At 51.1% G+C, this 12,975-nt stretch overlaps 1 protein-coding gene across 1 annotated transcript; it reads right to left on the bottom strand.

Annotated features, from left to right (window-relative positions):
• Positions 1 to 4,960: 4,960 nt before the first annotated feature.
• LOC119544542 (cryptic protein-like) lies at positions 4,961 to 12,685 on the bottom strand. Its single transcript, XM_037850008.1, has 6 exons — positions 12,663 to 12,685; positions 12,296 to 12,345; positions 12,030 to 12,203; positions 11,245 to 11,350; positions 10,507 to 10,619; positions 4,961 to 5,273 (listed from the first exon to the last, which is right to left on the bottom strand). Exons 1-6 carry the CDS (start codon positions 12,683 to 12,685, stop codon positions 4,996 to 4,998), a joined length of 744 nt encoding a protein of 247 aa, XP_037705936.1. The 3' UTR covers positions 4,961 to 4,995.
• Between the last annotated feature and the right edge of the window lie 290 nt (positions 12,686 to 12,975).

Genomic DNA, 12,975 nt, shown 5'->3' with positions numbered 1-12,975 from the left:
TGGCACAATAAAAATAATATTAAAAGCTTCCTGCTCCTGTTTCTGATGCATCAGAGCCATCCCCGCACCCGCTGTACCTGGAGTTCCTCCCTGGGGGGGATTCTGTGGGGCAGCGGGGAGGGACACCAAGGGGCAGGCTGTCCATCCTTGGGGAGTGAGGAGGCAGGATGGCATTCAGTTGTGGGAAACTGGACAAACCAGATGCAGGGCACTCTACAGACCCCTGGAGGGAATCTTCAATGCCGCTGTCACACAGCCAGGGAGAGCCTGAGGCCCCCTCCAGATGGGGGCTCCACGGAGACAGCCGGGTCAGTGTGTTTCTCTGGCGATGCTCCTTGGTTGTTGGGGCAGCAGATAAGCTGGGATGGGGTCTCCAGATGACCCCACGTGGCTGTCCTGACTTTGGTGTTTGTATTGTGATTACGCCAGGAGTAAGTCTTTCATTCAGGACATACACGCTAATATATTTGGGAAGGGGGAATGGGGCAAGACTTCAGCAGTTACTCTTAGATGACTCAACGGAAGATGTCTGTACAATATTTGCATCTTTTCTACAATTCTCATTGTTTCAAAATTTAGAAAGGGAAAGAACAGTGTTGTTAATGACTTTCCTCATCCTTCTAGATCCCAGTGTCATGCAAGAGAAACATGTTGGTTCCCCTTCTTTCCCCCATCTGCTCAGACCTCTGCCTTCCAGACGCCTCTCACACCCCCTCACACTGCGAGTCCTTCGGCCACTCCCTTGCTGCCAAAGAAGATTTGGGCTCAGAGGGAGGCCGTGGGCAGTGGCTTCCCCATCACTGGGTGAACCTGAGCCCAGGTGCCCAGCTGGTAAGGTCAGGGCCTCACCTGGTGAACAGTGCCACGTCCCCCCAGTGCCCACACTCGTAGCCTGCTGCAGAGGCCGACCCCTGGCCTGGGTCCCCTCTACCCAAAAGTGTTCACGGCCTCTGGCATAGCACCACCTGGGCCCACAGGGTTCCTGTAGGCATGGGGGTGCAGGGACGGGGCAGGGCTCCCTTCCTTCACGGGATAACCCTCCAGGGAGGGCAGGACCTCCTCCACAGCCTACTCACTCCTCAGCCTCCACGTCGGGCCGGGCGGGGACACACTGGGGAGATGGCCTCCAGGAGCACAGCCCTGTGTGGGGCAGCATGAGGGAGGCAGGCACCTCCCTCCCAAGAGGACCTGGCCCCACTCGTGGCTTCACCATGGCAGGGGGACGGAGGCACATTGGTGCCAGGACTCACGTGGCAGAAGCTCCATCCGCAGGGAGGTCATGGGGGAGAAGCCCTGAGCCCAAGAAGGCCTTCTTTCCCTGGCAAGCTGGTTATGCAGCATCTTCCTGCATGTTAGTGTTCAAACCCCAGTGGCAGTGCTGCAGACTTTTCTGAGAGTGGCAGCTTATCGCATGGCAGCATCTGACTCCTGGGGGTCCAGCCTCCCAGGAGATCAGTGGGTGCCAGGCAGCTGTAATCGAAGGAGACGCAGCCTTTCATTCTCCTTTCCCAAGAGCACACAGCCCGTTGAAGTCATGGCGAGATGAGAAAAGCCTGCATATGTAAAATATACAGAACTTTGTTTTAAGATTCAAAGCCGAATTCAACGGCAAGATCAGTCACAAGATCTATTGCCCATGGGACGTACAGCCACATGTACTGGAAGGGCTTTTGTGGACAGAAAGAGGGTATGCAGAAATTAAAATTATACCCCAAGTTTGCTCTGAATGCCCCCAGCCGAGCAAGAAAAGTCAATTTGCATCCAGGCTGAAAGGGGGAAACCCTGTTGATGCTGGATGGTATAGCGGACCCCGCTCTGCCCCACTTGGGCTCTGAAAGGCTGGAAGGTCCTGGAATGAAAACTTGCGACTGAGAGAAATCCTGGGGCTTCCCTGCCCTGTCCTGAAGGACGAGCACGCACAGACTTGGGTGCTGATGCAGCTTTTCCAGAACGTGCTGAGGTAGACCGAGCTAGAGCAGAGCTGGCGAGGAAACAATCCAGCACTTTCTCAGGAGCGGGGTCCCTGCACTCTGTCAAGGTGAGCAAAACCAGGACGAGAAAAGGCAAGTCCCCGAGATGGGCAGCTCTGAGATAGGGGACTGGGCAGACTGTCCTTATCGCTCTCCTCTGCATCAGAGGGCAGATAAGATCCGGCACCTACTTAAGGGAAGGTTCCAACCATGAGTCCAGGAGCGCTGTTGTCTTCTGGGAAGTATCCACTTTGTAATCAGCTCTCTGGACCCCTGGGGTGCCATTTACAGGGGAAACACCTTTAACCCTCAAATTCTCCAAGCACTACAGAGAAAACTAATGACTAACTTTTCACAACTCCTGTGTGCGATTTTCTGTTCTTTTCAGAGCTAGGTCGTTAAAGGTTTCTCAGTTAGTTTGTTAGGTAGGTGGGTAGGTAGATGATGATGATGATGATAGAAGATATAGATAGATATAGACAGATCATTACTTTTCTTGCCTATAACCTGGATTTATTCTATCAGAGAAATCCATAATCCTGGTTCCCAATTTTCCACTTAAAATGTACATGTTTATACCTCACATTTTCATGATAATCACAGTTATTGCTGTTCCTTTTTACCACAATTGGGGAACAGTTCCCCTTATTCAATTTCCTAAGTGCCTACTACTCAAAGTAAGACATGTCTTTTTGCCTGCCTACATTTTCCAGCATGCTTCCTGATGGTTTAAAAGGGTAGAAGATAAACATTTTTTTGAACACTAATTAATTCTACACATAGTGCATTCATCAACATCTTAGGATAAATTTGCAAAGTTTGTTTCTGTAATAAACTGCAATAGAAGGCACTGCTTAGAATGTACTAGAAACTATTTAAATAAAATTTTGTTATCAAAATCATTACCTAGAAATACTTACGTCCCAAAACTTGAGTAATTTTTTTCTCATGACTCAAACTCCAAGTCAACCTTTTTACTGAATTTCACCTTATTTTTCTTTCACACTCATTCGAACACCACACTGAACTCATATTTTCATAGCCAATGGTAGAAAAGGTTAAAAGTGACAATAAGCTAATTTACATTATAAGTTTTAAAATAGTCTACACAGGCTTACAAGCTAAAGCAGATATAAAAAGCCGAGAAACTCAATGGCAGTCCCATCTACTTGAGGCATGCGCTCTCCATTTGGAGATTCTGCACAGCACTTTACATGCAAAGGCCTTTCTCTTACTACCACGGCAACCCCAATGCCCCCACCCCATCCTGATGACAACCCCTTCACCATAAACTGTTGTTGAACATCTCTCTCCCATGCTCCAGCTGGAAGTGATTGGGCCACTGAGCCCAGCACATAGTGGGCCTCAAAAGATACTTGTTAAATTGTGTGTGTGTGTCTGTGTGAGTGTGCATGCATGATGTATGTGTATGTACATGCACGAGTGTGTGCAAGTGTATTGTGTATGTGGGTGTGCATGAGTATGTGTGTATGATTGCAAGTGTGTGCATGAATGTATGTAAGTGTGTATGTGCATGTGTATGTGCATTAGAGTAAGTGTGTAATTGCCTCAGTGTGTGTACATGAGTGGGTGTGTGCATGTGTGCATGAGGGTGTGAATTGTGTGTGAGTGTGTATAATCACTATCTGGAGCACAAAAGCAGCAGCTCACTTATCTCACCACACCACCACCCATGTGGGTGCCCACATGCCTTGAGCCTCTTTCCTCCTCCTGGTGCTGCGAGCTCTCTGTTCTCCCACCTGTGGGTTTTTCCAGCACCCATCACCATTTAGTGGCTGGTCAAAGGGTCAAAGCCAGGCTCCAGAGCAGCATCTCCCCAGCTGAGCACCGTGTGCACTGTCTTGGGGCAGGGAGGTTTGGGGGGGTGATTGAAAGACACTTCTCTGGCTACAATAGCCCCCCTGGTTCACACAACTTTACATCCCATAAGCAAAAGATACTGTGAACCTGCTTTCCATTGAATTCAGCTTTGAATATATTCAATCTAGTTCTTCAAGGTTTATAAAATATCAATAAATCAGTTAATATGTTAATTCAGGCTGTATTATCTATTCCAGGGTGCTTTTCTCTCTCATATTTTATTCTTAGTTATTCACCTGCGTGTGAATTTGGGATATTATTGTTTCCACACGTCTTTTGATGTTTCATTGTGATATCTGTCCAAATCTGGCTGTGATTAACCAGTGGAGAGCTGATTGACATGACATAGTGAGTTTAAAAAACTTGACACCTCTCCAGCACCGTACGATGTGCAGGCAGGTGGGCTGCTATTTTTCTCTGTTTGGTTTCAGGCTGGGCTTGAGCCCATCACAGCAGCTTTGGCAGCTGGTGAGTGTCAGGGTGTGAGGAAGGGGAGTGCCATCCCATGGGGGGCTGGCTGGGTTAGGGCCGCTGTGGGCTAAATTCTCTCTCTGCCTTGCTTTTACAGTTTGGAATCTTCCCCTTTGACAGAGATGTTGGTGATATTCCCAGGCAGTGCTAATGATTCTGAAAGGGGTGTCACAAAGGAGCAAGGTTAGTGGAGAAAGTTGGGGAAGGTGTGTGTGGTGGGGATGGGGGTGGGGGCTGCTATCAGGCTGTCTGCCTTCCCCCACCCCACTTCTCATCTTCCCTCCTCTGACTAGGGTTTGCTCTTTAGGCAGCAGCTCTTTGCCAGTCCCAGAACACAGCAGTGCTGGGGACATACATGTGGCACCATCCTTGCCCCCAAGGACGTAGAGAAATGGTAAACAATGAGCGACGTGAATTACTGCCGCATCCACAGTGGATCTGCGGGGAGTCCGAAGCAGGGCTCTTACCTCAGGGAAGGGGGATCCACAGCCCCGAGGTTCTCCCGGCATGCTCAGATCATCAGAGGCCAGCTTCCAGGGCTCACACTCGTCTCAGTCTCACATAGTGAAATAAGGTTTAGGGAAGGCAAGAAAAGGCTGTCTCGTGAAGATGTTTATTAAACAATAAAAATACCTGTCAAATGCTTCAGTGTGTGGTGAACTAAATCAATCTATTATTGACAACAGAGTGGACCAAAAGGGTTCCCCGCATCCTGGGCTCTCCTGCTGGGCATGGCTAGGGTGACAGCATCTTCCGCCCGGTTAGGGGGTCCACGGTCAGATCCCTGGGGTGCCAGGACGATGCCTCCATCCATCCACATCTTCCCACTCACTGAGGACAGTGCCTGGAGGATAGAGCCCTGCAGAAGGAGGCAGGCCAGGAGCAGAAAACGCCCCAGCACATCCTGGGAGCTTAACCCACTCGAGTGTGAGGCGAGAAAATCTCTGGGGTCTGAAAAGGAACCGGAGAGAGTAAGAGCTTCACTGCGGCCGATTTAGTTAGAGAACAAATAGATGTTTGCAGCCATGCCCACCGAGGCCCTTTCCTTCCTCAGCCTCCTCAGGAGACTGACCCCCAAGGCACAGCTTTGAGGGCGAAGTGGACATGAGGCCCTGATGGCAGGAGCTCCTCATGTGGGCAGGGGGTGGCAGAGACCGTGTGTGAGGGCAGGACAAACAGGGCCCCACTGGGCAGAAGGAGGCCCCATGGCTGTGGTTGGGGGGAGAATACACAGTCCAAGGAGGACGTACACTCCTATAGGTTTAATATTCCTTTTGCTTCAGCCAGAAGTAACTGGAATTTTGCAGAACTTGGAGAGCCGAAGGAGAATTTGTTGTTTTAAAGACAAAGAAATAGGCCTACAGCCTTTGTCATTTGGCAAATGAGCCAACTGAGGTCTCTGAAGCCTTCCAGGGAGCTCCACTCGGGTCCTCGAGCAATTAAGACAGAGAGATTTGACCAAAATAATACGGAAAACATCAACCGTCTCAACGAAGGCCCAACGCTACCTCCAATCAGTCCTAACCATACATCTGTGACTAGGGACAGCTATTAACAGGAAGGAATCGCATGTCCCTGAGGCAATGGCTAACATTCCTCAAGAGGTGGTTACAATTACCACCAGCCTATGCTGAGCAGCCCCTGCTCCACTGCCTTCACCCTGTGCCATGGCCCCAGAGCCCAGGCCAGGCAATGTGGGAAGACACCAAATGGATACACCTGCCCCACGCCCAGTGCCCTACTCTGCAGCAGGCCCTGCTGCAGCCCTGAGGGCTCCTGCTGGCTGGCCTCAAGCCACAGCCGCTGAATGGGAATATCTGCAGTGCATGGGCTGGGCAGGGGACTCCATTAAAGACCCCGGGACTAAGACGTGGAGCAGAATTGACAAGATGTACCCCCACTGCTTATCCCCTCCCCTGGGGCCCTCTCTGCACAGCCAAGGCCAAAATGGGGACATGAATTGGACCAAACACACTCACACAGGCAAGCCCAGTGCTGGACTTGGGAGGGGCTGGGCATGGATGGGGGAAGCCAGAACTGCACTGGATCCCACTTGGGCTGCTCCACAAAGGCCAGCACAGCCTCCCCCCAAACTCACACCCCAGCCTGGCCTCCCCACCAGCTTAGCCTTCCCCTAGACAGGCCTTCCAAGCCCTGTCCTCCGGAGATGCCCTCTGAATTTGGAGACCTGGTGTGAGGATGAAACTGTAAAACTAACAAGCAACGATGCCGAGAAGCACCTGCAGTCACATGCACTCTGGTGGACAATGACGTCCTATGACATGAGATTTCATTATATACTTTTGCAAAGGTCATTCTTAGGCTTAGCCAGACAGTAGAGATTCTTATCACAGAAGAGTCTTGTGCAGTATGGAAAGGAAAATGTAAATGAAATGGCAACTGGGTCACAACTGCTGATTTCAGGGCATGCTCCAGCATTTTTGCTGATAGAGTGGAAAAATTTAGCAACCACTGTGTAGAGGCTCTGGATGAGTAATTGCATCATGTTTCAATCTGAGGGTGAGACCCAGCACCCCCGAAATGCTCCAATTTGCAGACATCCTGGGACACCACTCAGAACCCCCCAGCTGGCTCCCTCTTCTGCCCTCGCACTCAGAGAGGCTGGGGGCAGGCCTGTCTGTGCTTGCCCTGAAACAGGACCCAACACAGGAGTCCATCCCAGGAGGGCTGGATATGGGGCTTGCTCTCTCCGTAGAGGGACACCAATAGGCTCACAGCGGCTGCTGGGAGGGCCCGGCAGGGCCATTCTTCAAACAGCATCCCTCGGGACCACAGGCCAAGCCTGGCTCAAAAGTGATGGCTTGCTTGTTGGTGGTCAGTGTGGTGGTTTGGAGCTGTGTCTTCCAGAAAAATGTGTTCTTAAATCTAAATATTCCTGTGGGTGTGAACCCATTGTAAGTAGGACCTTTTGATGAGGTGACTTCAGTTAAGGTGTGGCCCAGCCCAATCAGGACAGGTCTTAATCTCAATATTGGAGTCCTTTTTAAGTGAAGTGAAATTCAGACAGAGAGAGAGAGCCATAGGAAGCAGAAGCTTATGGTTAATGGAACCCAGGAGAGAAGGGAGAGGCCAGGAGACGCCACCTGCTTTGCCATGTAATGGAGGAGCCCAGGACCAAGGATCACTGGCAGCCAGTGATAAAAAGCCAGTCTTTGAAAAGAAAGCATTGCCTTGATGATGATTTGGACTTTTTCCTAACCTCAAAATTGTTTAAGCCAATCCATTGCATGGTATTGCCTGAACAGCCAAGGAAACTAAAATAGCTGATTTGGGACAGAAATGCATTTTTTGAAAATTAACTTTGAAGCCTTGAGGTGAAATGTAACCTGTAACATCACACATTTGTGTTACCTGCCTGTCTCCAAATGCATTCAAGTTTGCTACTTCACTGTTTCATTACTAAGATTCTAGATGTTAGAGTATTAAATTAGTCCTTAATGCTAATGAAAATTTACAGCTAATTCACCATCCTCATGGTCTAATGAGGAGACACTGGACTGACTCAAGGACTGCTGGCTTGAAGTTTGTCATTTTTTGGATCCAGAGTGTCAGAGCAAGGGGGTTCTTAGAGATCCCCGAACCAGAGGATCCTTGCAGGAGCTGAGTAGGGGAATGATGTTGTAGCATGGTGTTATATATTTGTGATCCTCATTTTCTAAGTGTTGTTGTGGATTGGATTATGTCCCCACAAAGAAAAGTTCAAGTCCTAACCCTGGGTTCTGTGGGTGTGAACACATTTGTAAATAGAATCTTTGAAGATCCTATTAAAATGGGGCCGAACTGAACCAGGGTGGGCCTTAACCCAATATGACTGGAGTCCTTATAAGCAAAGGAAATTTGGACATGGAAGGAGTGAGGAGATGGGGCAGAAGGAGACAGATGGCCATATGATGGAGACAGAGCCTGAGCCACCACCAGAACACTACACACTTCAGAAAAAGCACGGCCTGCCAACCTTGATGTTGGACTTCCAGCTTCCAAAACTGTGAGACAATAAGTTCTTGTTGTTATGTGGTATTTGTTGGCAAACCAAGACATGTCTTCCACATCATTAAAATTAATTGTAAGCAGAGTTTTCCATTCTATCTTTCATACACTCTTCAAAACCATCATAATACCCCATTAAAGGATTTAAAAATATTTAGTTACCTACTACTCTGCTGTTGGATATTTAGAACATGGCCAAAATTTCAATATTCTATATATCACTATCAAAAACATCACCCCCACACTCCCCATATCCTTGCAGGAAGAGGGCAGGGAGTGGTGCAGTGGTTAAGAATCAGACCCTGATTGCTAGCTGTAGGAGTTAACCTCTCTAAGACTCAGTTTCCTCAAAGGTAAAGGTATCACATTACCTATTCCCTAGGGTCATTATGAACTAAATGGGAAAATACATATAAAGCGCCTGAAACCCACGAGAGCTGACAAAGGCAGTTATCATGATTGTCATTTTCATGTCACCATAACCACCATCAACATCACCACCTGTCTTGAAGCAGGATTCAGGTGTCAAAAAAGCACAAAGCGCCCTACCCTTTATGCCCCTGACAAGTCATTTTGCCATACGGCCGTAATATTTCATACAGCTTTAATGAGCAAAAGCCAGTTTTTCAGCACCGTTGTCCCTTTCCTTGGCAGACAGCGGTCCCAGCCCTGGCTCCCTCCAAGGATGTCAGAGTTATCAGAGACTTCCTGGAGCCCAGGCTCTGTGCTCGGAACCCCAGCTGTCTCTGCACAGACAACTGAATGCGAGCACAGCCAGCCCCTTCCCCACATCCCCACTGGGGGTGCCCACAGCAGAGGGAAAGGGCATCATGACATCCCCTGGGAGGAGCACAGGGGCCACCTGAGACCCAGCTTCTCATCCTCTGACTGTCCTCTCTGGGGCAGAGGCCCACCGCATGGAGAGCCTAGAAGGAAAGGGTGGGATTTGGGAGACAGGGTATAGATGAGAGCAGGAGGGAAAGGGGCCACAGGCTGTGTTCTATCACCAGCTCCCTCAGGGGCACTGCTAGCTGAGGAAGAGGGTGGGGTGGGAAGTGGGGTCCAAGGGCTGCATCTGCATTACGTGTCACCCTCCTTTGTTGGTTCCACCCAGGGTGACTGAGGAGCAAGGAGAAGGGCAGAAAGTGGTGGTGAAAGGGCCGGACCTCCCCGGAGTGTCCCGGAGTCTGTGGCCCGCTGAGGTGAGGATGAGGACACAGCAAATTAGGGTGAAGGGCCGCCCCCTCCTGAAGCTGGTCCCTGACTGTGGGGGCTGACGGGGGAGGGGGGAGAAGGGTGGGAGCTGGCCTGAAGCGGTGCCTTCTCTGAGTGCTGTGAATTCTCTGACAGAGGAGACTCGGCAGCACAGTGTCACATCTGTTTTCTGATCTAGGAAATGCATAGACTGAATTTAAACTCATAACTGAGTTTAAGTGATACTTAAAATTCCCCAGCATTTGCGTTGCGTGGGTGACTGACTGCTCAGAACCCTGCGTCAGGAACAGAGCCTCGGACGGGTGGGCGGCCCCGAGCTCTGCTTACAGAGCACCCTCCTTCCTTAGGAGCGCAGGGGGTGGGAGCTGCAGGGACCTTTGAGCCGTCCAGGGCTGGGGTGGAGGCTGAAGGTGAGCGCCCACCTCTGCTGCAGAATGACCCTGAAGGGCAGCGCCTACCCGTGCAATCAGAGCCGAGGCCTGTCACCTTCCTACCACCGCGCCGTCCTCGCTTCACGGTGAAGAAGGTGCCGGCATAACGTAGGGTCGTGACAGCAAATTTAGTCCACTAACTTGTCTTAACCTGTCGCCGAAGATGCGCTCGTTTATCCGAGACTGAGCTCCAGGAGCTCCGGTCAGCTCCTGAAATTCTCTCGCTGGAAATGACACCTAAGTACATTGTTGGGAAATCGCTTTTAAGCCCGGCGGTCCGGATTTGGAAAACTTAAAAATAAAATAAAAATAATAAAAACTAATGAAATAATAACTCCCTAAGCTTCGTGATGAATGCGCCTTTCCTGAATAGAGATGGATCTACCCAGTGTGCTCGTTTCTACGTGGCCTGTGCTTAGACCGGTGTCGGGCGCGTGGTGATGCTTAAAGACTCCCTTGTAGCAGCAACAAACAATAAAGGAGCGACTGCGTGCGTGTGCGGGGCGGGAGGAAGACGCGGGTCCTCTTACCGCAGCTGTCTGACGGCATCTGGCGAGCCAGGCAGTGCAGGGCGCCGTACACACACCTGCACAGGCGGCAGCCGCGGAGGGTCCAGGCTCCGTGCGCCAAGGCGCCGCATTCGCTGGGGAGAGGGCGGAGGGTGTCAGTGCGGCCCGCGCTCTCCCGCCTCCCCGTCCCGGCGCCACCCCAAGCTCCCTCACTCGCTCAGCGCACGGTCACACTCTGCCAGCCCTCCCTCGGCCCCCCTCCGCGTTCTTTCTCCAGACCCCTCTCATCTCACGCCCCCTGCGACCCACACCCGCACTTCCAGCACCCCGCCCGCGCTTCCCCCGCAATCCGCTACCGCCCTCCGCACCCTTTCACCCCACCCTACGCCCCCACCGCCTGGCCCGCGACTCTCCACCTTTCCGTGCTCTCCCGAGCCCCCTCACTCCCACAGCACTTCCACACCCGGCGATCCCCGCCCAGCTCCTGGAACCCCTGCTGTCCCCCTCCCTGAGCGCCCCTTCCGGGGTCCCGCGCTTCCCCGGCACCATCCGCTATACCCGCATTCTTCCCCCACGCCCCTTCACCGCACATCCGTGCGGTACGACCAGACGGCCTGCGCTTCTCGCCCGCGTCCCCTCACCTCCCGCAGGGCCCCCAGACCCCCGCGCCCTTTCACACCACCCTACCATACCCCCACCCGGCCCGCGCCTTCCCCAGCGTTCCCCCGGCCGCCCCCCACGTCCTCTCCCCACGCCCACCTGAGCCTCTGGTCGTGCTCGCAGTGGCGGCCGGTGAAGTGCGCGGGGCACACGCAGAAGCTGCCCAGCACGCAGGTACCCCCGTTCTGGCAACAGCGGGGTGCTCCTGTGGAGGTAAGGCGTCAGCTCCGCACCCCGCACTCGCGGGACCCGGGCGGTACTCCGGTGGGGGAGAGGCCCCGGTGACAGCCCCGGGAACCGAGAAAGCGGCTCCCTGCTGGGGTGTTTGCTCAGGTAAACCCAGCTTGTTTATTTAGGGATGAACAACAAACTACCAGGGGCGCGGGCGGGTCAGAGACAAGCGGAGGGTGCAACGGGAACCCAGCACCCGCGAGGAGGGCTTTCTCCCTGCCTTTCACATGTTAACGCCCGGGCTGGGACTTCCCCTGACAGTGATGGAGGGCAGGCCCCCGGCAGCGACCACCCGCGCGGCTGGTGACGCCAAACCCGCCGGACCCGGAGCTCTGGGGACGCCGAGTCTGCAATCTGCGAGTCTGCGATAAGACAAGCCGGGGCTCGCCATACGGTGTTCTGGGATATTTGTTTTAAGAACTTGTCAATCAGAATAGTCCGTCCCGCAGAAAAGTACCCATTTAAGAGCAAATGCAACGTTTTACAAAGGAAGTAGGAAGTCTTTTTTAAGAGTAAAAGAATACCTCACTAGAAAATATTTTTTACTTTATGGGGTACCATCATTTGAAGATGACGATCAAATGCTCTGCTGGGTTTTTCGTTTTAAGTGGACGGAGCCGGGTGACTGCAAAGGCTTCGCGGCGACAACTTACGCTCTCGCAACCCCCTGGAATAGGAAAACGAATCCCGCCGCCTCCAGCCCTCCGCGCTCTCATTGGTCTCCCTAAAATCATGCAACGGCCAGTTGAATGGTTTCTGCTGGAACTTCTGGTTTGTACCGTTGTGGATTTCTTCTTTACCATCTTTATGTTTCTCTCTTTGATAGCCTTTTAAAAACATTACAATTATGAGACTGATTAGGATTGAGAGACCGATGTTTTATGCAATGAAAACAGACGAAAAATAAAGCGATTCTTACTGTTTCCCAAATGGATGAGCTGTAATGCCAAACTGATCATAAAAAGAAGCCTAGGATTAAAAAAAAAAATTGTTGAAGATCAAAATGTTAAAAAAAAAGGTATAAGCAGGATTTCATTCACATATGTATAAAAATAAATATAATGCATTCGTTATATATAAATACATAAGAATAAAAATATTAACTGTAGCATAAATATGATGCAACCATTTGTTACCTGTGGGATTTTGATTAATGCTGTAGCCTAGAAAGAGTTGGGGACAAAGTATACACTTAATTAGAAGTAGTCATGCAAGCATAATGATTTATTCTGGATGCTTTTAAAGTCCCCTCTTGGCTCTACAACCAGGATGACCCTTGTCCTTACCTGACATATTGGCTTGGGGTCATTTTTCCACCGACACCCCTGGATGAGAGGTTCCTTCCCTTCTTCAGTGCATGGAAGGTGAGTCTGGATGTGTTTAGTATTTGAAGCTACCTTTATTCCAGGTCGTGGAACACCTTCATGAAGACACCAGATGAAGACATAGAGAAGATGCAGAAATTTCCTTCCCTCTTCTTGACCGGGAGGCCCGAGGAACAGTGATTGCGTTCACTGAGTGCTGCTCATTGCTCTCATTACCCATTAGGCGAGGGTCTAGTGTGACAGGCAGAGCTCATCAGAGCTCCAAGGACTGACC

This window comes from Choloepus didactylus, chromosome 9 (assembly GCF_015220235.1).
Source record: "Choloepus didactylus isolate mChoDid1 chromosome 9, mChoDid1.pri, whole genome shotgun sequence".
Taxonomy (NCBI): Eukaryota; Metazoa; Chordata; class Mammalia; order Pilosa; family Megalonychidae; genus Choloepus; species Choloepus didactylus.
The sequence above is the reverse complement of the archived record's forward strand: the minus strand, read 5'-3'. Positions and strand labels throughout refer to the sequence as shown.